Raw genomic sequence first — 26,892 nt, forward strand, 5'->3', positions numbered from 1 at the left:
TATGTTCAAGACAAATATACTTTGTTTATGGAATAATGGCTTAATAAATGGATGTATGTGTCTGTGTAGATATAACAGGAATAAAAGACACTGCTTTTTGAAAAGCAATGAAACTGAACTGCTTCTACTTTCTGAGAGGGTAGTAGAATTCATCCTAAGGGAAATGTGCTGTTTTATTAGACAAGACACTTTGATATGCCTTTGTTGTGAAGGAAGGGTCTTGGTAGGTATGGAAGGGAGAGGTGAAGACAAGAGGGAGTAAAACTACTGTGCATCATAATGTGAAATGGTTTATTGTGTTGCTGGTGTTGTTGAATAGGTTGCCTCCCTAGCTCTATAAGTAGTAATTATATTGGGGGAATAGAATGGGGAGAAGTCTGAACTAAGAAAAGACAGGAAACGGACACAAGTTTTTGGTAGGAGATAAAGTCCTAGTAATATTGTATCAGCAAAAGGAGAGGCCAGTGTAAGACCCATAGTGTTAGAAAATGGCCACTGAACTTTAGAAACAATGAAGTCAAACATGACATTTGAAGTCGATTCCTGTTCTGTGCTATAGAAACCCTCTGTTTTGTTCAAACCTTTAGTAAATCCTATTACACAATAGCCTTAAATTAGTGGTTTCTTTGGGAGAATTAAACAAATCTGAGCAAAGGTGACCCAGTTTGAGCCACTGGTAAGAGAACAGTGAGAGATCATCAAGAACCAGAGAATGCTAAAGAATCCCTGGAAATATGAAGAAGGCACTAGTTAGGAGGAATAGGTTTGGTTTATCATACTTGAGTATTAAAAAAAAGTTACCCCAGAAGGATAGCAAATGGGGACATTATGTATACACAGATATATATTTGTATGTATACAAAATTGAATGCAAATACATTTTAATAACCTTGTTATTCTTATTTTTATTTTCTTTATATTTTCCAAATTCTGTGCAGTAAACATGCATTACTTTCATAATATAAAGAAACAATACATATTTTAAAAAACAAAAAAATTACTACCCCAGATGATTACCTTTAAATTGTACATCTCCTGATTGACAGCAATATAGTTATTGCTTATGTATAACTCAACAAGAGTAAAAGATTTTTGTAAAGCACTCAATGAAGTGATTCTGTTGTTCTCAAGAGAAAGGGAGTGAAGATGAAGCATATTATCAAAGGTATGCTGTTCCAAACCAGTGAGAAGATTATTATTTATGCTGAGGCGAGTTAATTTAGTCATCTTGGAAATACCTAGAAAAATAAGCAAATTCAAGAAAAGATTTAGGTAACACTAAAGGGTTAATTTAAAAAATAACTGGCTGGTCATTTTATTATAATCAGATAGCTAGGTTCAAATGGCTTTAAAGATTGTGTAATACTAACCATCATTGCTTTTCCCTTTGTTTTGGAAGAATATAATCTTGTATATAAGCCCCATCTCAAACATTAAATTCAAATTTTGTATTTCTGAGTAGACTCCTTCTTCTTAGGAGTTAAGGAAAGGCATTACATGAACATATTGAATTTCTCTTTCAAATAACCTTAAAATGATGTAATTAATTAAGATTTTCACCATTTTGAAAACAAAAAGCTCTACACAAAACTCAAAATAATCACCAGCCCTCATTTTTAAACATTAAGGGGAAGGAACCACATTCTGGAAAGTGCATCATTTGTATTAAAATGAACGATTTAGCCTACTTTTACTTTCATATGCCTAAAAGTACTCTAAGATGGAAGTTTAGAAAATGGGACCAGTCTAACTCCTGTGTACATTATGTACTGCAAGCACTTTATAAGTATAGCCAGGATGGTGCAGTTGAAAGACAAGAACTTCGGAATCCTAGTTGGCTTCAAATGTATCACTACTAGGTTTGTGGTGATACATAAATTATGTAACCTCTGAGCCTTAATTTCTTCATCCAAGGAGTTATGAAACTCCATACTTCCAAGGAGTTATGAAATTAAATGGAATAATGTTTGGAAAGTATCAAATAATTATCTGTGCTCCCTTTCACATTAGTTCCTACTGTGGGACTGTACAATGTTGAAGGTGAATCAATCCAGGGCAAGACAGGATCAAAGCCATCAGAGCAAAAATCATTAAATGGATATGGAACCTACCCATGTGTGAAAAAAAAGGAGAAACTCCTGTTAAAGTTTAGAGGGGTAGCTATCTTCTCCAAAATGTAGGTGTAAGAAAAATACAGATTGGAAGATTCTTCTGTTTAATAAGTTTATGGAATGAAATGAAAAGGAAATAGGGTTTTTAATTGTTATGTACAAAGCAAAACTAATACTCAGCTGTAGGGGATTGGGAGACTGGTGATAGTTCTAGACACAGGTGCCTGAGCTACCCCTAAGTTTACTCTACTGAAATCTACTGAAGAGAGGCCTGTGAATCTGTGTCTTCAATAAGTATCCCAAGTGATTCTCATGATCAGGAAAGTTTTAGAAACATATCGTTAACAGCCATTAAAATGAAATATTTAACAAATGTTATGTATGCTTTCTTAAATATATTTAATACTTGCTTTTATATATATAATTTTTTGAAATAAAATCTTCTATTTTATGAAAAATGTAGTATATACACATGCTAAAAATATTCAATTCAAAAATGAATAAAGTATAAATTCCCTTTCCCAGCCATGATTTCTAATTCTTACCTTCTCTCCTTGGCAAACACAACCATGTTACCAAAATGCACATACAGAAATATTCTTTATTCAGATAAGTGTGTGTGTGTATACACATATACACATTTCTCTTTTCAATCAAATAGTGCACACTTGTGGACATATTTTTTAATTTCTAGGAGTTAGTTACTCTTTTGAGTAGATGGAGAGGGAGAATAAGAGAAAGTTGGTAGCAAGTCATGGAAAGCTTCCTTCAATTTCTTTCTAATGAAGGTAAGAATAAAATAAGCTGGGGAGGAGTCAGAAAATACTTGACTTGGTAGTATATATTCTGGGACATGTTCTCTAAACTCATGATTTTTAGCTGTAGATAAGCATAAATCCAAATGAAGAGAAGAATCTAAGAAGCGTGGAAGGGGAAAGGGAGGAAAAGTCTTTTTTATTCTCTCTGGTTCAGAAAAATATGTTTTAACACTGAACTTTAAATAGTCAAATAAAATATGTTATATTGGTATCATTATTATTAAGATATTACTAAAGCTGCTTAATTGGACTTGTATGTGGATCCATGGAAAAGGTTACATATAGTGTATTTTATTTTCAACCTCTAGTGAGTATAATTTTCATTTTTTGTTGAAGTATTCAAATTTCCAAATATAACCTTAATTTTATATTTTTAAAACAGAACTAGTCTGCTTCATCTTTTTCAAAAGCATATCTCATTCAGTTGTGCATTCAACTTTACAGACATTAATGACTAACTAGTTGGTATGTGCTAGTGTTTGGTAACAGATTATAAACTAGCACAGAGGACAGGAGAGAGAAGGCACAGGAGATGAAAGTCAGCTTGCTGGGCTCATATAGTCACAAATTCCATGAATAGGTATGAACTTGTTTTAATTTTTTATTTGTCTTTTATTTTTTAATTGGACAGATAATATTGTATCTATTTATCTTGTACAACATGTTTTGAAATAAATATATATATATATTAGAATGGTCCAATCTAGCTAACTAATAATTGCATTACCTCACACAGGTATTTAGAATACTCTGCCACAAAACTTGGAACTTTCCTAGAGATCTTCCTCTTCAGAAACTCTGTTCTCAGGGTTATTTTTTGCTTTGTTGTTTAGACATCCATATTTTGAGACTTCAGAGTTCTTAAGTACCTTACCTTCTATCTTTGAGATGCAGTTTCCATCTAATGTGAGCTCTTCCAAGTTAATACAGGATTCCAGACCCTCCATTTTAGTGAGATTATTATTGCTGAATGATGCCCATTTCAAATTTTCCAATTTTTCTAAATTTGTGATTTCAAAAAGATGTTGTCCATCTAAATTTAAGGCAGTTATCTGTAGAATAATTTACATTATATGTTATTTCTAAATCTTATAAATAAATTCAGTCAATGTTAGTAACATTTTAAAAAGCTAATGAAATAATTCAAATGTGATAAGTAGGTATCAAAAGAATTCCTTCAGGAACTAAAGATATTATGAAGCTATTAGTTTATAGAAAAGTAAAATTTGACAAGATTATAACTCCAAGAAAGACTTATATGGTATTAAGGACACTGTGATGTGCTAGAGTCCCACTGCAGTAATGAACTTGTCCCCAGCTGCTGGGAGTGCTTCTGGCAGAGAGCCTTCAGCTGTCAGTCCCCTGCAGGGACGGCCTTGCTGTAGACAGCTGCCAAGATCACGCTCCTTCCCAGGTTGGCCCTCAGCCAGTGATAGAGGCATATAAAGGCCTGACCATCTCAACCCAACTTAGGACAAATTTAAAGAGCCATTCTAGCTCCTCTAACTCCGGAACTGCCTGTGGGTCAGCCAAGGCTGTCACTGGGCCTTCATTTGCAGCTCAATATCTATATATATATATATATCTTGTAATAAAAGTAATGCCAGTAATGTCTCCCATTTTCAAGGAGGAGCTTCACTTAGCCCAGTTTCTATGTTTGGCAAGAGGTATAAAGACACCTAATGTAGCAAGAAGCTGCTAGTGTTCTATAACCTTTTCCCTTATCCTTGGCTGAATTCTGACCAACTCCCCTACTCCCTTGTCAGGATACCTGACTCTTGCTGTCCAAATTTTGGCTCGATCTCTGGCTCTGAGTCTTTAAAGTTTGCTTGCCTATTCTGACATGTTATCAGAATCCAGAATTAGAATGGCCCTTTAAATTTGTCCTTCAGTTTTAGTGCACCTTTATCTTAAATTTCCAATTCTGTGGCGAGCGCAGTGAAGCCCAGCCCATCTGACACAGCCACTCATGACTTGACCTCCCTGTTTTTTATTTTTTGGAATATGACAAATGTATTACTTTTTTCTAATAATAACAATGTCTTTCTTATTTTTATTTTTTCCAACTCTATTGAAGTATAATTGACAATTTAAAATTGCATATATTAAAGATGTAAACTTGATACAAGCATACATTATAAATTAAAAACTGCATGATCTCAATTATATATGAACTCTAAAATAGTCAAACTCATAGGAGAGAGTAGAATAGTGGTTGCCAGGGGCTGGGGACAATGGGAAATGGGCAGATGTTGGTCAGGAGGTACAAAGTTTCAGTTATGCATGACGAATACTTTCTAGAGACCCTAATGTACAACACTAAAGTTGATGATAACTTTAATGACTAAAGGTAAGGACTAAAGTTAACCATATGGTATTGTATACTTGAAATTTTCCAAGAGGTAGATCTTAAGTGTTTCTTCCCTATTTTAATTAATCTCTTCTAGCTTTCTGTCCCTTACCTATCTGTGCCTTCTTTATGATACACAGACCAACAATGACTTAAAAATAGATTTAAATTAAACTTTATATTAGGTTTAGTAGAATTAACCTTTACCTTCAAGTACCAGTTTCCACTCGGATGTAAATGAGGTCCTAACTTTAAAATCTGCGTCAGAATTTTGGCAGAAGGCCATACACTAAGTATCCGTGGTCTCTCCTCTTTAGTACTAGAATGCCGTAAGAGAGATAACTAATAAAATTTAAAAAATACAATGAAAAAAGGAAACAGTATACAGAGATCAGTTGATACATAGTTAAAATTATTGTTTCCCGGGAAGATGAGTGGCCCAATAAATAATTTTAAAATGTAACATTTCCTTTGCCTTAAATTGTTTTCAATATCCAGATATACTTTAATTACATTGTTTCTTGTTTTAGCAAATATGGAACCATTATAAGATAATATTTATAAGATTGTGAAAGGATTACTATAATATGAACACCCATATAATCCACCCATGAAACTAGCTTAAGAGCTAGAATATTATGAATAGATTACAAGCACCCCGTGGGCCCGATCCTAAGTCCTTTTCTCTCCTTCTCTGTAGAAGTGATCATTATCTCAAATGTTTTGTCCACCATTCACTTGCTTTCTTTATAGTCCTATGTCTGTGTCCATAAGCAATACATAATTTAGTTTTGCACATATTTGAACTTCATGTAAATTGAATAATATGTATGTATTCTTCTATGACTTGCCTTTTTTGTTCAATATCATATTCATCAGATTCATCTAAGCTTCTGTATGTAGCTGTAGTTCATTCATATGTCCTGTGTATAGTATTCCCTTAATGACTCTCCTGTCAATTAACATTGGGGTTGATTCAGTTTTTGCTATTATAAACACTGTTGTCATGAATATTCTTGTGCATGTTTCCTGGTACATACATGCAAGAGTTTCTTTAGAGTATATGCACTGAAGTAAAGTAAAATTGCTGGGTTGTAGAAAACACACACACACACACAAATATACATCAGTTTTACTGAATAATATCAAATTGTTTTCCAGAGTGGTTGTACCACTTCAGAAAAATTACACTTTTACTTCATATTCTTGCAACAGCTTGGTATTGTCAGACTTTAAAGTTTTTGCTCATCTATAAAACTGGCAAAAATTGGTAGGTCATTGTGGTTTTAATGTTCATTTTCTTGCATACTAATGTGGTGGAGCATCTTTTCCTAATTGGCTGCTCTGATTTCCTCTCCAGTGAAGTGTATGTTCAGATCTTTGGCACATTTTTCTGTTTGGCTGGTTGTCTTTTTCCTTATATATTCTGGATATATAAAGAATATCTTTTGACAGTTGTGTTGCAAATTTATTTTCCCAGTATGTAGCTTGTCTTTTCACTTTCTTTGAAAAAAGATATATTAATTTTAATGTAGACATGTCCAATTATTTATGGTTTATGCTCTTTGTTTCTTGCCTACTAAATTATTCACAAATTCAAAGTCATAATGATAATCTCTGATATTTTCTTCAAAAATTTTTGGTTTTGCCTTTTACAATAAAGTCCTTAATACCTTTTATTGAATAATCTCCCTGATCTGCAAAGGCAGTTCTGTTATTTATAAAGTTTCCACAGTCTATATTAGGTCTTTATTCTGTTCCATTGGTCTATTTGTCTAGCTCTGTGCCAATACCACATTGTCTTAAAGGATTTTAGCAGGATTTGATTTCTTTTAAAAAAACTAATTTTCTTAATTTCAATTTTAATTTTAGATTCAGGGGTACATGTGGAGGTTTGTTACAAGGATACATTGCATAATGTTGAGGTTTGGGGTAGGATTGAACCCATCATCCAGGTAGTGGGCATAGTACCCAATAGGTAATTTTTCAGCCCTGCCCATCTCCCTCCTCCCTGTTGTATTCCCCAATATGTATTGTTCCCATCTTTATGTCCATGTGTACCCAATGTTTAACTCCCGCTTATAAGTGATAACATGTGGTATTTGGTTTTCTGTTTCTGTGTTAGTTCGCTTAGGATAATGCTCTTCAGCTGCATCCGTGTTGCTGCGAAGAATATGATTTCATTCTTTTTTATGGCTGCGTAGCATTCCATGGTCTACATTTACCACGTTTTCTTTATCCAGTCCACCACTGATGGGCACCTGGGTTGATTCTGTGATTTGACTATTGTGAAGAGTGCTGCAGTGAACATATTAATGCATGTGTCTTTTTAGTAGAATGATTAATTTTCTTTTGGTTATAGCCCCAGAAATGGGATTGCTGAGTGGAATGGTAGTTATATTTTTAGTTCTTTTCTTAGGGTAAATTCCCAACTCTTCTTTAGGATTGCTAATTTTTTTTATCAATAAAAAGTTTCTTTTCAAAATTTTGAATAGATCCAAAATTAAACATTACATTGCTTAAGGAATTAATATTCTGATACTCCACAAAAAGTACACAGCTGGAAAACCAGAGTAAATATATTTAGGATGTTGAAGCTACTTTGGCTAAAGTACAGCATTCTTAATATGGGTAACAAAGATATTTCCCCTCCTTCCATGTTAATGGATTTTGTTCTTTTCAGCCAAACAAATACAATGTTAATATTAAGTAGATAGATAGTTCACTAAATGCTTTCTGAAAGCGTCTCAGCTTACCTTATCCTCAGAAAGTTGCTTATTTTCATGTAGGCTCTAGAAAGGGCTTTGGTGAGTTCAGGTGACTGGTAAAAAAGCAGTTACTCTAGAGGTATTTTTGGTGTAGTGTTCATGGATAATCAAGAGAATCCATACAACAATTTGGTATTTAAATGAGATACATTTAAACAGAAAAAAAATCAAGTGGTATGATTACTCTATATTAATTTTTTATTAATAGGCTAAGAGGCAATATAAAATCTTAATAACAGAAAAAGAGTATGCAAAATATTATTTGTATGTTCTAAATAGCCCAATGAATAGTAAACAGTAAAATCCAACCTGAGTAATCCTTGTTCCAGCAATAAATTTCATAGCTGCTGTTGCTTCTTCTTCAGAAATGAAGACTCCATTTAAATGGGTAAGAGTCTTTAATCTGCCAATAACACTCAGCCTCAATGTGGCTGGCTTGGGAAAAACAAAAAAAAAATTTTTTGATTAATTATTAAATATGTTATGGCATGAAAATTAGTGTTTTCATGTCTTTCCATATAATTCAAAATCATACATTTCCTTGTTCATTACATATACCTAAAAATAAAAGCTTAATTATTTAAATAATAGTTGAAATTATATTTAATGATTAATCTGTTTGTTTGAAGGTTGGTGATTTTACTCTGATGAGGGAGGGAAATCCCATAAGCTATTGAAAAGTGACTGCGGTGAAAAGTGTTAAAAGAACAACTGTAGTGACTCCTGTTTATCTAGATCAGCAGTAAGCTAGTCATCTCCATGTGTGATTCAATACAGATCTTTAGCCCTTGACAATCCAATTTGGCAACAGGGAGATAGCTGTAGTGTGATCATCCAGGAAATATGCTTTGGCAAAGGAAAAATATTATTCACTTTTACTGAGCAAAAAAGAAGAAATACAGCAATATAAACTTAGTAATATGGTCAATTTAATAGAACCAATTGTGCTTTAGTTTCCTTTTTAAAGGCTGAACACAGCCTGATATACATCTTTTAAGGGCAGAGAAAGGAAGATTCTTGACTTTATAATCTTGGGACTTACTTTAAATACTTGAAGATATACTTAAATATAGTCATGGAATATGGAAATTACCTAGCATTAATCTACATATTTTTGTAATGAGAAAAAATAATGTTCAGATTGCCTTTTTATAAGAGAACATAAGACTTTATAATGCAGGTTTATGAGGGGAGGTGATTTCTGGACTTAAAATAGAAAACAAGTAATGAATAATGCAAAATGCAAAATAAAATTGTAAAACATGTTGCTTAACCACAGATTAGGATATATTATAAATCAAATTATGTTTCTTCCTTAATAGTATGCCCCTCTCACTGTATTATATTATTCTTGGTTCCTATGCCTCATTAAAATACAGTTCCGGCACACTGAACTATATAAAATCTCTGGAGGTTTGCAAATGGCAATGACATCAATGACTCAAAGCAATAATGTTCTCAATCTATTAGAGGTTACAAAAAATCTGATATGAAATTATAGTCTGTTCTTATAGTAACATCTGATTCATTTGATCAGTATATTAAATCCAATTTATGAATGACTTCAAGGAAGGAAGTCTAGAAAAATGAAGATACTTTGCCTATCTCTGGCTATTACTGAATAGTAAAGTTAGTAGGGAAATGGCTCTGAAATAAAAATGTTTGCTTTTTAGTAACATGTCTGTGGCGTACCTTTTGCCATGGATTATGTTGAATATCAAGAGTGAGAAGGCTTGTGGTGTGTTTGCATAACATATTTATTTCATCGCCAGATTTTTTCAGTTGATTCCAGCTCAAGTCTAAGTGCTTCAGTTTCATCAGACCTCTAAATCCCTCAAGGGTTATCACATGGTTATGGCTTGCATCCAAATATTCAAGGTTATACTGCAACACATATAAATAAAAGTGATGCTAAGAGAATCATAATTTGTATTTACAAAATAGTTTCTCTGCAGTTCTTTACATACTTAACACACTTCTTGGTAATTCTCACAGGACATATAAACAGTAGTTATGTTGCAATGATGGTATCAACATATGTATTTGTCTAAAGAGCCACAGGTATTTTGTTTTAGTAATTCTCTTTTAATCCGTATTTTACCCTTGTAACATAGAGTGGCAATGTCTGTTTTCATAGGAGAGGAGACAAAGAAACCATCAAGATAATTTATCCCCAACAAACAAAACATACTTTTTAATATATAGGCTTCTGGTTTATACTGTTGAGCCCCATAGCCTGCTTTAAAAAGGTTCATCTTCAGAGTTAGAAACTAAACCTATTAACTCAATACTAATAATTTTCTTTTTAAAAAGTGCATACTTTTAAATAATAATTTTCTTAAATTATAAAAGTAACACAAGTTCCTTGTTGGAAATTTGGAAAATATAGCAAATAAATGAAAAGACAAAATAGAAAACATATATAATCCTATTGCTTAGAAAGAGCCACTGAAAGCATCGTTTTTTATTATATGCACATATTTTTTCTTATGTAAAACATATATAATTTTGTATCCTTTTAACATTTTTCCACATTATTAGATCTTCTTAAAGATGATTTTTTATGACTGCATAATATTTATGTGATCATAATTTTTAAAAACATTTTAATATAGATCTTTATGTTTATAATTGTTGGCAACACAGCAACAAACATCCATGAGAGTTATTCTCTAATTGCAGCTCCAAAATATTTTTCAGAACAGGTTTTTGGAAACAGAATCACTGGTTCTTAGACTTTCTGTATTGTTAAGACTCTTCATAAATACTGCCAAGTAGATTTCAAGGAAGTTTGTACCAACATTTTCTTCCAACAGTAGACTTAAGAGAATGCCCATTTTCTCAAATACTCACTGATCCACCTGCCTTGTTTTAATTTACATTATTACTGGTGAAGTTGAATGTTTTTCTATGTGTTTATACTGGTCATTTAAAATTCTTTGTTTATTGCCTTTCTTATCTTTGGCTATTTATCTGTTCATATCTTCATCTTACTTGTTTGTAAGAAATCTCTAAGACTTTAATTTGTTATGTTTGATTTTTCTACAACTTAATTCAAACAACTCTTTAAATTCAGAATAGAATTAGTGTTTTTTTATAAGGTATAATTCTTATTGTTGGGATAGAACTTCTTATAGTGGTTCAGGTTTCAAGAGTTGAATCAAAACCTAAAAAAATTTCTGAAACTAAACAATTACTGACTTTTTATTATCAGAAGCAAGCATCAGCAAAACAAAACAAAAACTATCGCTTACTATAATCATTTCTTGAACAAAAGGATATTTGGCAGTAAAAAACTATTAAGGCCATAACTTTAAAAAAAAATACCTTTAAGTAAAGTGAATTAGGCTTTATAAAAATTTACTACGTGGCCCTTCTGTTCCTAATTTTCATCATAAGCTGGTGAAAACTTGTCCCACATTGTGGCACCTGCCTGTAGACCACCATTTGGGAACTATACATCATAAAAAAATAACTGTCTTCTGCCTGGGTGCAGTGGCTCACGCCTGTAATCCCAGCACTTTGGGAGGCTGAGGCGGGTGGATCACGAGGTCAAGAAATCGAGACCATCTGGCCAATATGGTGAAACCCCGTCTCTACTAAGAATACAAAAATTAGCTGGGCGTCGTGGTGCACGCCTGTAGTCCCAGATACTCAGGAGGCTGAGGCAGGAGAATCGCTTGAACCCAGGAGGTGGAGGTTGCAGTGAGCCAAGATCATGCCACTGCACTGCAACCTGGCTACAGAGCAACATTCCATCTCAAAAATAAAATAAAATAAAACAAAAAAACCTGTCTTCTTCCACCCCTTAAAAATGGGGGCGGGGAGGGAAATTTTGTTTTTTTGTTTTTTTGGTTTTTTTTTGAGACGGAGTCTCGCTCTGTCGCCCGGGCTGGAGGGCAGTGGCCGGATCTCAGCTCACTGCAAGCTCCACCTCCCAGGTTTACGCCATTCTCCTGCCTCAGCCTCCCGAGTAGCTGGGACTACAGACGCCCGCCACCTCGCCCGGCTAACTTTTTGTATTTTTTTTTAGTAGAGACGGGGTTTCACCGTGTTAGCCAGGATGGTCTCGATCTCCTGACCTCGTGATCCGCCCGTCTCGGCCTCCCAAAGTGCTGGGATTACAGGCTTGAGCCACCGCGCCCGGCGGGAAATCTTTATTTCTATATCTTCAGGATATAAAACAGATTCCAGGAACTCATTGAATATTCATGAAACAGCATTTCAGTTTTGCGATAGCATTTTGTTTTAATATTTCTTGTGCTTCAGTTTAAAAATCTCTCAAGTTACAGTACACTACAGTCCAACTTACAAAGATTAAAACTCAAAACACCTCTTAAATTTTCTTGGGATACTGGTTTATTCTCTAAATGTAGGTTAGCTATCTCTAGACATCAGGAACAACCTCGCAACAGATTTCTCATTCAGAAAGATAATATATTGAGTATTATTTCAATAAAAAATTAGAATTGTAAATTAGAATTGTAATTGTTATCTAGATCAAGGTTGCAAATAGCCATTTATATTTGTCTTTCCCTAGTCAACACTAATTATGGTAGAGCTATTTTCAGAGAAAACATCTCTTTCGATTTCCTTCTCCCAGATATTCTCTTTTCCTGATAGTACTGATAAGTGAATGACAGACATGCAGCTTATTACATTTCAATTTACCTTATGTGGATATCTTGTTTAGATTTTTGAAAAATTCCATAAAACTATATGGTGTATTTATTTATTTTCTATGACTTATGAATCCCAGTCCTTCCATTGCATAAAGAAAGCCTTAGTTTGAATACACTGATACACAAGGCAAGGCCAGGAATGATGAACACTGTAACAGCAATACATTTACTTTCTACAACCTAGTAGAACCAACTTACCTCACTGATACGAGAAGCATGCAAGAAGGGCATAGAAATTGTCCCTTTTATTACACACTTAAGGAAAATGACAGTAAAGATGAGTATCCCAAGGCAAATTTAAAAACTTAGAAGATAGGAATTATACGTAAGTGATTAAATTAGATCATAACCTTTTACAATACTGGAATAAATATAATAGTAAACATGCATATAAAACCAAATATTAGAGAATATAGAGGCAGAGGCAACAAAAGTTTTCAAATGCTGTGAATCCACACGTAAAAACAGAGCAAACAGATAACACCAAATTTTCATGGACAACGTTTATAAGAAAACTACGTGACAAGGTTGCTCTATAGGCTCCAAAAGAAGTTGGTAGCGATAAACCACCACCAACACAAGACCTGCATGGTATTCATGTGGGAGAAGAAGGAAGTGTCAGGGCAGCATCTGATGGACCTGAAAACAGGAGAGCCCCAAAATAGTCAACAAATATTCACTGGAATGCATGGAGACCAATTTACAGCAATTGAAATAGGGAGGAGTTTTGCTCTCTTCAATACCAGATGAGTACATGGGATCCACAGTAAAAAGATCTGAAGGGGCCTGGTACAGTGGCTCTTGTAATCCCAGCACTTTGGGAGGCTGAGGCAGGAGAATTGCTTGAGACCAGGAGTTTGAGACCAGCCTAGGCAACATAGTGAAACCCCATCTCTACAAAATTGTTATTTTAAAAATTAGCAGGGTGTGGTGGCATGCAACTGTAGTTCCAGCTACCCAGGAGGCTGGGCAGGGGGATCACTTGAGGCCAGGAAGTTGAGGCTACAGTGCACTCTGTGATTATGCCATTACATTCCAGCCTAGGTGACAGAGTAAGACCCTGTCTAAAAATGAAAAAAGAAAAAGAAAGGTCTGAAGAAAGCAGTCCCTGGAGCAGTCTAGCCCCTATGAATCTAAAAACTATTCCACTAGGACTCTTCAAGACAGAATCCTTCTCATAGAAGAAACTGCTGGGGCTAAACTCAAAATTAAACAGGATAAGGACAAGAGAGGCGAATAAAAAAGAAGGTCTAGGCTGGGCACAGCGGCTCATGCCTGTAATCCCAGCACTTTGGGAGGTCAAGGCAGGCAGATCACCTGAGGTTGGGAGTTCAAGACCAGCCTGACCAACATGGAGAAACCTCATCTCTACTAAAAATACAAAATGAGCTGGGTGTGGTGGTGTGCATCTGTAATCCCATCTACTCAGGAGGCCAAGGCAGGAGAATCACTTGAATCCAGGAGGCAGATGCTGCTGTGAGCTGAGATTGCGCCATTGCACTCCAGCCTGGGCAACAAATGCAAAACTCCATCTCAAAAAAAAAAAAAAAAAAAAAAAAAGAAGGAAAGAAAAAGGCCTAGACTAAAGTGGAGGATTGGAGTAGAGCCAAAAAAATCTCAGAAAGTAAGCATTACAATTTTTAAACAGTACATATAAACAACAGAAGAAGATCTGTGAAGGTAGGAAAACTTTCCTGAATGCTACCTCATTTTAAAAGTTAAGAAACTTATGGCTAGCCAGTTTTCCCAGCACCATTTATTAATTCAAGATGGATTAGAGACTTAAATGTTAGACCTAATACCATAAAAACCCTAGAAGAAAACCTAGGTAGTACCATTCAGGACATAGGCATGGGCAAAGACTTCATGTCTAAAACACCAAAAGCAACGGCAGCAAAAGCCAAAATTGACAAATGGGATCTAATTAAACTAAAGAGCTTCTGCATAGCAAAAGAAACTACCATCAGAGTGAACAGGCAACCTACAGAATGGGAGAAAATTTTTGCAATCTACTCATCTGACAAAGGGCTAATATCCAGAATCTACAAAGAACTCAAACAAATATACAAGAAAAAAAAAACAACCCCATCAAAAAGTGGGCAAAGGATATGAACAGACATTTCTCAAAAGAAGACATTCATACAGCCAACAGACACATGAAAAAATGCTCATCATCACTGGCCATCAGAGAAATGCAAATCAAAATCACAATGAGATACCATCTCACACCAGTTAGAATGGCAATCATTAAAAAGTCAGGAAACAACAGGTGTTGGAGAGGATGTGGAGAAATAGGAACATTTTTACACTGTTGGTGGGATTGTAAACTAGTTCAACCATTATGGAAAACAGTATGGCAATTCCTCAAGGATCTAGAACTAGATGTACCATATGACCCAGCCATCCCATTACTGGGTATATACCCAAAGGATTATAAATCATGCTGCTATAAAGACACATACACACGTATGTTTATTGCGGCACTATTCACAATAGCAAAGGCTTGGAATCAACCCAAATGTCCATCTGTGACAGACTGGATTAAGAAAATGTGGCACATATACACCATGGAATACTATGCAGCCATAAAAAAGGATGAGTTTGTGTCCTTTGTAGGGACATGGATGCAGCTGGAAACCATCATTCTTAGCAAACTATCACAAGAACAGAAAACCAAACACCGCATGTTCTCACTCATAGGTGGGAACTGAACAATGAGATCAATTGGACTCGGGAAGGGGAACATCACAGGGGGCCTATCATGGGGAGGGGGGAGGGGGGAGGGATTGCATTGGGAGTTATACCTGATATAAATGATGAATTGATGGGTGCTGACGAGTTGATGGGTGCAGCACACTAACATGGCACAAGTATACATATGTAACAAACCTGCACGTTATGCACATGTACCCTAGAACTTAAAGTATAATAAAAATAAATAAATAAATAAAAATAAAAGTTAAGAAAAACTGATTTCACTTGCAAATGAGCAGAGAAAAGTACCAAGGTCAAATTCAAGACAAAGCTATGGTGGGAGTGTGTAGAGGGGGAAGACGGAGGTTAATATTGCTGCTAGCAAAAAAAGTACACCAGAAAAATATGCTCAAGAAACATATCATGACTATTAACCTACCATTTTAAAACAAACAAAAAGATATAAAGAATAATATGAGACATAAAATACCAATATAAATCTTGATTACAAAAACTAAAAAACTGTTTTAAAACATGGAGTGAAAGGACCCAGAAAAAATGAAATAAAATAATAAAATAATTTAAGAAAGACTAAATTAGTCATATCCAAGAGTGAATAAAAAATAGATAACAATTTTAAAAGAAATACAAGGTGAAAAAGTGAAAAAAATTTAAGGTAAGAAATGAATGAAGAGACAAAAAGGATTGAAGAGAAAGTGACAAATACTGATGATAAAGAAGATTTCACATATGGATAATGGGAGTCCCTGAAGACGAAGACAAAAGCAATGAAATAGAAAAATTGCTAAAAAAATTCACATTTAAAACATCTTTCCTGAAAGAAAAAGTGATTTTAAACTACATATTGGAAGATCATACTGTGAATCTGAAAAAAACAACCCAGAACAACCAACACCAAGACAAATGCTAGTAAACTTACTAGATTTTAAAGAAAACTAAAAAAGTTATTTGGCCATCTAGAAGGAAGAAAAGCTTGTAATTTATAAAGGGTAAAAAAAATCATACATTCTCATCAGACTTTCTACAACAACACTTTGTGATAGAAGAAAATGAAGTAACATTTAAGATGCCCAAAAAAATAAATTGTGAGCCAAAGATTTTATATCTAGCAAAACCACCTTTCAAATATAAAGGACATAGCTAAACTGTTATTAACGTTCAGTAACGGAAGGGGTATTATTCCTATAAGCCCTTCCTGATGATCTATAATAGGATATATTTCAGGCAATCAAAATGTTTAGAGAGATACCAAAATAAAGACTGGTGATGAGAAGTAAATATACAATTACCAATGAATTAAAAGGGAGAGTATACAGAGCATAAGGCTACATGCAATGACAATATAGTTATAGTATAATTATTTTAATTATTTTTTAAAACAGGGAAAATGGGAAGAACATACACAAAATTTTTAGAAAATCTTTCCAGTAAATGATATTGATAACAGTATAAGTACTATCATTATGACACTGTTATGTGTACAATAGTAGATAAAACAATGAGTAATTATTAAATATTCTATCATCTTGTATCCTTAAGAATCAGGATTCTTGGTATGAGAAAAGTATACATATGTAAGTAATAGAGAAGAAGTTAAAAGCTTTGTGGTCTTGAACCTGAATTGGAAGTATAAAAAATTCATGAGGTTATTTATACACACACATGCATGCGTGCATGCAACACACATGCACACATATATTCATATTCTCTCCAACAAGTTCAGTCCAGTGAAAAGACCTAGAAATGATGACCAATTGCATTGTGTTTCTGAAGGACCACTTCTGTCTAAAAGAAATTAAGGTTTCTTGAAGACATGGCTGATACCGTGTCTGCAACAGAAAATATATAAGATGTGTATGGATATAAGATGTGTATGGAACATCTTTTTATACCAATGTCAAATAAGCTATCAAAGACTATTAGGGTCATGGCAAAAGAAGTTAACTTTGAAAAGCTCTCACTGGTTAAAGATGAGACAATCTGAGCTTCAACCATGATAAAAATTACAATGGATTGAATATAAGCAAATATGGTGAAGTCCCTGCATTCATACTGTTATTAAAATAAGAGTTGCTCACCTTGGGAAATGATAGGGAACCAATTCATTATCTTGAAAATTGGTGGATAAGCATCTATTCTGTACTTTCTATGTGAATGCTACTACTGGGAAATAATAGATAATGAGAAATGTCTCTTTGTAAAAGTATTCCAAATAATAAATGAAATAATGATAGAATAAGAATATCACCATTTTGTAATTCCCAACAGCATTAAGTAATAATGGCTTTTGGCATCATAAAAGTGAGACAATGAGATATCATGTGTCTCCTACAGTCTTGTTAAACATTAGTTTTGCCAGAAAAATGGAACCTGGGTCTGATCCTATCTCTGGATCCACTTGCCCATTTGCAGGAAATATAGAAAATGGAACGTATATAGGGATGTATCTTAAGTAAGCAAATCCCAGGCTGCTGGAAACTCTTTCGGTCAAAAGGCTCAAGTATTTCTAGAGATAGAATATGGGAAATGGAAGGGAAATCTATCAATTAAAAGTGACTTAAAAGACAGAGTACAAAGATGTTAAGATTGATCTCTGGGTGGTGAGAATGGTTTGTCATTGGCCTACATTTTCTGTTTTTATACAATGCATATAAACTTCCACTGTAATGATAACAAGTTGTTACAAATAATGTAACTGCTTGCCAAAAGCAACAAAAAAAGTGTAGTACATTTTTTTAAAATGGCAAAACCAAACTATTGTGCTAGGGATGTACATTTGGGTGACAGAACTATCAGGAAAAAATCCAGGAAGACGATTACTGCAGAGGTTAGGATAATGATTTATTGTGGAGAGAGAAAGGCATGGGGCACATAGAAGAGGCTTTTGCCCTAGGTGGCAAAATTATATTTCTTGATCTGGGTACTGATTACAAGCATTTTCACCTTACAACAATGTACTAAGTCACATATGTATAGCATGTAATTCTCTGTATCTGTGTTTTATTTTATAACAAAAAGATGAAAAAATACACATAGACATCAATGTAGTGTTTCTCCTCTCTCTGGCCACCTCTACTAACCTTATAGTCATTTTTAGAGATTTGACATTTGAAAGGTCTATAGCTAGCCACCTTTACTCATCCTAAAATTTGAAAATACCACTTTGGCATAAAATTTACCCAGTTACCTTATCTGTAAAATGACTATGGTAATAGTCATTTAACAAGTAGACTGTGAGGCTGTGATAATGAAAATAATTTTTATATTAAAGGTGACCACCACCACATGGCAAAATAAATGCTGGGCAGCTGGCTAAGCTCACTCTCCATCTAAAGTGTCTTGAATTAGTTTACTCTTTAAATCTGTGCCTAAGCAAAATTATAATGACTGTCATAACCTTTGGAAGTGCTGGCAAATAGATAAAAAAAAATAAAAATACCAAAAATCTACATACAGTCCTGAGACCTCTTTTAAAATACCTTTTCCTTCAGTTGCATACTGAATCCAGACTATCAGGGATTCTATTTACTTAAAAGGGCTTGGGCCTACCAAAAGAAAAAGGAAGTGAGTTTAACACTAAATCTAAACCTAATGCCATTAAGTAAAAGAAACAGCTCTCATTACAATGGTAGAAGAAATAATGTAAACGCTTTGATATAGTTGCAAAGAGCTGGAATAGAGAATGAATAAGAGCTGAAAATGATGATATATTCTGAAGAGATAAGTGAGTGACCAGGAACCCATGTAAGTAGGGGATGCTGGGTTGAAGTTCTAGAACCACATATGTAATTATTTTTGTTATATGATAGATAACAAAATAAAAGCCAGACAAGATCCATGCCTATGTGTACATGTGCATTCCTGTATGGTCCTATGATATACGAGAAGGCAAACACAAATTCAACAAAACCTATGAATGTGATATTCAGGTAAAAGGACAAGACAGAAAGAAAGAGAAATAATAACCTGGATGAGCAGATGGGAGGAACTGACCATGTTAAGATGTAAGGTGGTGAACTACAAAATGAAAAAGAAATAGGGATTCATGAGAAAGAAAGAAGAGTGGGAAAACAAGAGTAGAAAAAAATGGAAATTACACCAAAGTACATTTTAAAAACAAATTTGAGAAGTTATTTTAATATATTCTTTTTAAAGTAGATAGAAATGAGATATGACCACTGGTATGGATTTGCTCTGCAAACAAAAGTTCAACCCTATGTATTTAGGCTGATTTAGGCTGCATAATCTTGTAAATGGTAGATATGAAGCCATAATTACAAAAATAATTTATCCATTAATTATTTTATTTTACATTAATATTTTCAAAAGGACAGTTCTTTTTTCAAATACTTATTCCAATTTATCATTTGTCCTCTGTTTTCATGATCTTTTTTCTGCACAAAAAGTTTTTCTTTTTATTTTATAGCTGTTCCTTTGGGAGCAGGCCTAACTCCTGGGCAGTGTGCCCAGAGTCAGCACAGTTTTTAAAAAATATTAAATTGGATATATGGGGGGCGAGCGGAACCCAAGATGGCCGAATAGGAACAGCTCCAGCCTCCAGCTCCCAGAGTGAGTGACACAGAAGACGGGTGATTTCTGCATTTTCAACTGAGGTGCAGACCGACACCTCACACCTCACACGGCTGGATACACCTCTGAGACGAAGCTTCCAGAGCAAGAATCAGACAGCAACACTCACTGTTCAGCAATATTCTATCTTCTGCAGCCTCCGCTGCTGATACCCAGGCAAACAGGGTCTAGAGTGGACCTCAAGCAAACTCCAACAGACCTGCAGCTGAGGGTCCTGACTGTTAGAAGGAAAACTAACAAACAGAAAGGACACACACACCAAAACCCCATCAGTACGTCACCATCATCAAAGACCAAAGGCAGATAAAACCACAAAGATGGGGGAAAAGCAGTGCAGAAAAGCTGGAAATTCAAAAAATCAGAGCGCATCTCCTCCAAAGGAACGCAGCTCATTGCAAGCAATGGAACAAAACTGGATGGAAAATGACTTCAATGAGTTGAGAGAAGAAGGCTTCAGTCAATCAAACTTCTCAGAGCTAAAGGAGGAACTACATAATCAGCACAAAGAAACTAAAAACCTTGGAAAAAGAATGTATGAATGGATAACTAGAATAATCAATGTGGAGAAGACCATAAAAGAACTGATAGAGATGAAAACAATGAAAACCATGACATGAGAACTACATGACAAATGCACAAGCTTCAGTAACTGACTCGATCTACTGGAAGAAAGAGTATCAGTGACTGAAGATCAAATGAATGAAATGAAGTGAGAAGAGAAGTGTAGAGAAAAAAGAGTGAAAAGAAATGAACAAAGCCTCCAAGAAATATGGGATTATGTGAAAAGACCAAATCTACGTCTGATTGGTGTGCCTGAAAGTGACGGGGAAAATGGAACCAAGTTGGAAAACACTCTGCAGGATATCATCCAGGAGAACTTCCCCAACCTAGGAAGGTAGGCTGACATTCAAATTCAAGAAATACAGAGAACGCCACAAAGATACTCCTCCAGAAGAGCAACTCCAAGACACATAATTGTCAGATTCACCAAAGTTGAAATGAAGGAAAAAATGTTAAGGGCAGCCAGAGAGAAAGGTAGGGTTACCCACAAAGGGAAGCCCATCAGACTAACAGCAGATCTCTCGGCAGAAACTCTCCAAGCCAGAAGAGAGTGGGGGCCGATATTCAACATTCTTAAAGAAAAGAATTTTCAACCCAGAATTTCATATCCAGCCAAACTAAGCTTCATAAATGAAGGAGAAATAAAATCCTTTACAGACAAGCAAATGCTTAGAGATTTTGTCACCACCAGGCCTGCCCTACAAGAGATCCTGAAGGAAGCACTAAACATGGAAAGGAACAACTGGTACCAGCCATTGCAAAAACATGCCAAAATGTAAAGACCACCAATGCTAGGAAGAAACTGCATCAACTAACAAGCAAAATAACCAGCTAATATCATGGTGACAGCATCAAGTTCACACATAACAATATTAACCTTAAATGTAAATAGACTAAGTGGTCCAATTAAAAGACACCGACTGGCAAATTGGATAAAGAGTCAAGACCCATAGTCTGCTGTATTCAGGAGACCCATCTCACATGCAGAGACACACATAGGCTCAAAATAAAGGGATGGAAGAAGATCTACCAAGCAAATGGAAAACAAAAAAAAGCAGGGGTTGCAATCCCAGTCTCTGATAAAACAGACTTTAAACCATCAAAGATCAAAAGAGACAAAGAAGGCCATTACATAATGGTAAAGGGATCAATTCATCAGGAAGAGCTAACTATCTGAAATATATATGCACACAATACAAGAGCACCCAGATTCATAAAGCAAGTCCTTAGAGACATACAAAGAGACTTAGACTCCCATACAATAATAATGGGAGACTTTAACACCCCACTGTCAACATTAGATCAATGAGACAGAAAGTTAACAAAGATATCCAGGAATTGAACTCAACTCTGCACCAAGCAGATGACCTAATAGACATCTACAGAACTTTCCACCCCAAATCAACAGAGTATACATTCTTCTCAGCACCATATCGCACTTATTCCAAAATTGACCACATAGTTGGAAGTAAAGCACTCCTCAGCAAATGTAAAACAACAGAAATTACAACAGACTCTCTCTCAGACCACAGTGCAATCAAACTAGAACTCAGGACTAAGAAACTCAAAACCACTCAACTACATGGAAACGGAACAACCTGCTCCTGAATGACTACTGGGTACATAACGAAATGAAGGCAGAAATAAAGATGTTCTTTGAAACCAATGAGAACAAAGATACAACATACCAGAATCTCTGGGACACATTTAAAGCAGTGTGTAGAGGGAAATTTATAGCATTAAATGCCCACAAGAGAAAGCAGGAAAGATCTAAAATTGACACCCTAACATCACAATTAAAAGAACTGGAGAAGCAAGAGCAAACACATTCAAAAGCTAGCAGAAGGCAAGAAATAAATAAGATCAGAGCAGAATTGAAGAAGATAGAGACACAAAAAACCCTCCAAAAAATCAATGAATCGAGGAGCTGGTTTTTGGAAAAGATCAACAAAATTGATAGACTGCTAGCAAGACTAATAAAGAATAAAAGAGAAAAGAATCAAATAGACACAATAAAAAATGGTAAAGGGGATATCACCACCGACCCCACAGAAATGCAAACTACCATCAGAGAATACTATAAACACCTCTATGCAAATAAACTAGAAAACCTAGAAGAAATGGATAATTTCCTGGACACTTACACTCTCCCAAGACTAAAGCAGGAAGAAGTTGAATCCCTAAATAGACCAATAGCAGGCTCTGAAATTGAGGCAATAATTAATAGCCTACCAAATAAAAAAGGTCCAGGACCAGATGAATTCACAGCCAAATTCTACCAGAGGTACAAGGAGGAGCTGGTACCGCTGGTACCATTCCTTCTGAAACTATTCCAGTCAATAGAAAAAGAGGGAAGCCTCCCTAACTCATTCCATGAGGCCAACATCATCCTGATACCAAAGCCTGGCAGAGACACGACAAAAAAAGAGAATTTTAGACCAATATCCCTGATGAACATCTATGCAAAAATCCTCAATAAAATACTGGCAAAGCAAATCCAGCAGCACTTCAAAACGCTTCTCCACCACGATCAAGTGGGCTCCATCCCTGGGATGCAAGGCTGGTTCAATATACACAAATCAATAAACATAATCCAGCATATAAACAGAACCAAAGACAAAAACCACATGATTATCTCAATAGATGCAGAAAAGGCTTTTGACAAAATTCAACAGCCCTTCATGCTAAAAACTGTCAATAAACTAGGTATTGATGGGACGTATCTCAAAATAATAAGAGCTATTTATGACAAACCCACAGCCAATATCATACTGAATGGGCAAAAACTGGAAGCATTCCCTTTGAAAACTGGCACAAGACAGGGATGCCCTCTCTCACCACTCCTATTCAACATAGTGTTGGAAGTGCTGGCCAGGGCAATCAGGCAGAAGAAAGAAATAAAGGGTAATTGGTTAGGAAAAGAGGAAGTCAAATTGTCCCTGTTTGCAGATGACATGATTGTATATTTAGAAAACCCCACTGTCTCAGCCGAAAATCTCCTTAAGCTGATAAGCAAATTCAGCAAAGTCTCAGGATACAAAATCAGTGTGTAAAATTCACAAGCCTTCTTATACACCAGTAACAGACAAACAGAGACCCAAATCATGAGTGAACTCCCCTTCAAAATTGCTTCAAAGAGAATAAAATACCTAGGAATCCAATTTACAAGGGATGTGAAGGACCTCTTCAAGGAGAACTACAAACCACTACTCAATGAAATAAAAGAGGACACAAACAAATGGAAGAACATTCCATGCTCATGGATAGGAAGAATCAGTATTGTGAAAATAACCATACTGCCCAAGGTAATTTATAGATTCAATGCCATCCCCATCAAGCTACCAATGACTTTCTTCACAGAATTGGAAAAAACTACTTTAAAGTTCATATGGAACCAAAAAAGAACCCACATTGCGAAGACAATCCTAAGCCAAAAGAACAAAGCTGGAGGCATCACGCTACCGGACTTCAAACTATACTACAAGGCTACAGTAACCAAAACAGCATGGTACTGGTACCAAAACACACATATAGACCAATGGAACAGAATAGAGCCCCCGGAAATAATACCACACATCTACAGCCATCTGATCTTTGACAAACCTGAAAAAAACAAGAAATGGGGAAAGGATTCCCTGTTTAATAAATGGTGCTGGGAAAATTGGCTAGCCATAAGGAGAAAGCTGAAACTGGATCCTTTCCTTACTCCTTGTACGAAAATTAATTCAAGATGGATTAGAGGCTTAAATGTTAGACCTAAAACCGTAAAAACCCTATAAGAAAACCTAGGTAATACCATTCAGGACATAGGCATGGGCAAGGATTTCATGTTTAAAACACCAAAAGCAACGGCAACAAAAGCCAAAATTGACAAATGGGATCTAATTAAACTAAAGAGCTTCTGCACAGCAAAAGAAACTACCATCAGAGTAAACAGGCAACCTACAGAATGGAGAAAATTTTTGCAATCTACTCATCTGACAAAGGGCTAATATCCAGAACCTACAAAGAACTCAAACAAATTTACAAGAAAAAAAAACAAAACCCCATTGAACACTTCTCAAAAGAAGACATTCATACAGCCAACAGACACATGAATAAATGCTCATCATCACTTGCCGTCAGAGAAATGCAAATCAAAATCACAATGAGATACCATCTCACACCAGTTAGAATGGCAATCATTAAAAAGTCAGGAAACAACAGGTGCTGGAGAGGATGTGGAGAAATAGGAACACTTTTACACTGTTGATGGGACTGTAAACTAGTTCAACCATTGTGGAAAACAGTGTGACGATTCCTCAAGGATCTAGAACTAGAAATACCATTTGACCCAGCCATCCCATTACTGGATATATACCCAAAGGATTATAAATCATGCTGCTATAAAGACACATGCACACGTATGTTTATTGCAGCACTATTCACAATAGCAAAGGCTTGGAATCAACCCAAATGTCCATCAGTGACAGACTGGATTAAGAAAATGTGGCACATATACACCATGGAATACTATGCAGCCATAAAAAAGGATGAGTTCGTGTCCTTTGTAGGGACATGGATGCAGCTGGAAACCATCATTCTCAGCAAACTGTCACAAGAACAGAAAACCAAACACCGCATGTTCTCACTCATAGGTGGGAACTGAACAATGAGATCACTTGGACACAGGAAGGGGAACATCACACACCGGGGCCTATTGTGGGGAGGGGTAGAGGGGAGGGATAGCATTAGGAGATATACCTAATGTAAATGACCAGTTAATGGGTGCAACACACCAACATGGCACATGTATACATATGTAACAAACCTGCATGTTGTCCACATGTACCCTAGAACTTAAAGTATAATAATGAAAAAAAAAATTGAATTGGCAGATGTTCAAGGTGTATAATGTAATGATTTGATATAACTGTGTAATGATTACCACAATCAAATTAACACATCCATCACCACCCTTGCTGTGCATTAGATACCTAGAACTTGTCTAATTTATAACTGAAAGTTTATACCCTTTGACCAATATCTCCCCATTTCCCCTAGCCCTTAGGCCCTGATAACCACCATTCTACTTTCTGCTTCTATGAGTTTCACTTTTTTAGATTCAAAGGAACAGTTCTTACCAAGTGGTATACATCATCTAAACAGGTAAATTCATTAAAGCTAATATTTAGTTTTCGAAGTCCTGTTAACTTGGAGAGATCTCTCAATTTACTCAAGCTGTTTCCATGTAGATTCAGACTCTGAAGTAAAATAAAATATACATTAAAAAATAATACAGGTTACGTTCTACATCAAACTAAAGTGTGGATATCTAAAATGTTTAGAACAATTATTTGAGTCAGTATACTACAAAATATATGTTATTTTAAATAACATTAAGAAACTGTCAATAAGAAAAAAATCTATGATGTTAAAAGATAGTTTGTAATAGTATCACTAGACCTGGTTCTTGATTAATATGATTTCTCACTTGGTCTAAGTTTATCAACAATTGGCATGAAATTCTTTTTAGAAAATAAATATATGTGTTAAGATATTTATTAGGGTAGGTCTATTTCTCAGGCTAACCAGTGAACAATGGAGACCCTAAAAATTTGGGGTATCAGGTAGGATACCTCATGGAAGAGAGATGGCAGGAAAATGTATGAGGGCACCAAACCAAAGAAGAAAGGCTGAGGGTGTTGAAGTAGGAGGACAGAAGGTCAAAGGAGGAGGTGGGAGATTGTTTAAGACAACACCTACATCAGAATTTGGCCCAGACTTTTCTTGTCCATTTCATTCTAGGCTATATAAAAACAAATGTTATTACACATTTATACTAAAGGAGAGATCCTGATGCCTATATGGTTTTCTGTCTTTATACCATTATGAGTGGTATCAAGTGAAGACTGTATTTATGTATAGCTTGCAAAATAAACAAGGGCACAAGAAAATGTATTAATGCAACTGACTACAGTATCCAGTATCTGTCTCCCAGCTATCTTCATTCACCACCACTATTATGCCTTATATTGTGGACATAACAAAATTCCTAGAAGGGAGAAACAGTTAAATTTCTAATAGCTGTCAAAATTAGCTAAAATTGTTAAGGGCCAATTTATGCAGACTAGTGATTTTACAAGTCACATATGGGTATCATCCATGATATATTCTACAGAAACCTTACATTTAACATGTCCACAGCTGAATTTATCTTCCCTATGTGTCTGATAAAGAGCTTCACTATCTAACATACTGTTGATCACCCCCTTTCTCTCTTTTCTTTATACATTTGATTGTAGAACTGTTTCTCAA

The 26,892-nt window shown here is 35.3% G+C and overlaps 1 protein-coding gene across 1 annotated transcript in view; it reads right to left on the reverse strand.

The window, feature by feature from the left end:
• LRRC9 (leucine rich repeat containing 9) overlaps nucleotides 1-26,892 on the reverse strand; it is a 134,161-nt gene that overhangs the window by 46,982 nt on the left and 60,287 nt on the right. Inside the window, exons 18-23 of the mRNA XM_033187859.1 lie at nucleotides 25,719-25,838; nucleotides 9,740-9,931; nucleotides 8,357-8,482; nucleotides 5,487-5,621; nucleotides 3,804-3,981; nucleotides 1,018-1,238 (exon numbers count right to left, since the gene is read on the reverse strand). Coding sequence (XP_033043750.1) covers nucleotides 1,018-1,238; nucleotides 3,804-3,981; nucleotides 5,487-5,621; nucleotides 8,357-8,482; nucleotides 9,740-9,931; nucleotides 25,719-25,838 — 972 coding nt within the window. The remainder of the gene's footprint in view (nucleotides 1-1,017; nucleotides 1,239-3,803; nucleotides 3,982-5,486; nucleotides 5,622-8,356; nucleotides 8,483-9,739; nucleotides 9,932-25,718; nucleotides 25,839-26,892) is intronic.

This window comes from Trachypithecus francoisi, unplaced genomic scaffold, assembly GCF_009764315.1.
Source record: "Trachypithecus francoisi isolate TF-2019V2 unplaced genomic scaffold, Tfra_2.0 Lachesis_group3, whole genome shotgun sequence".
NCBI classification, from domain to species: Eukaryota; Metazoa; Chordata; class Mammalia; order Primates; family Cercopithecidae; genus Trachypithecus; species Trachypithecus francoisi.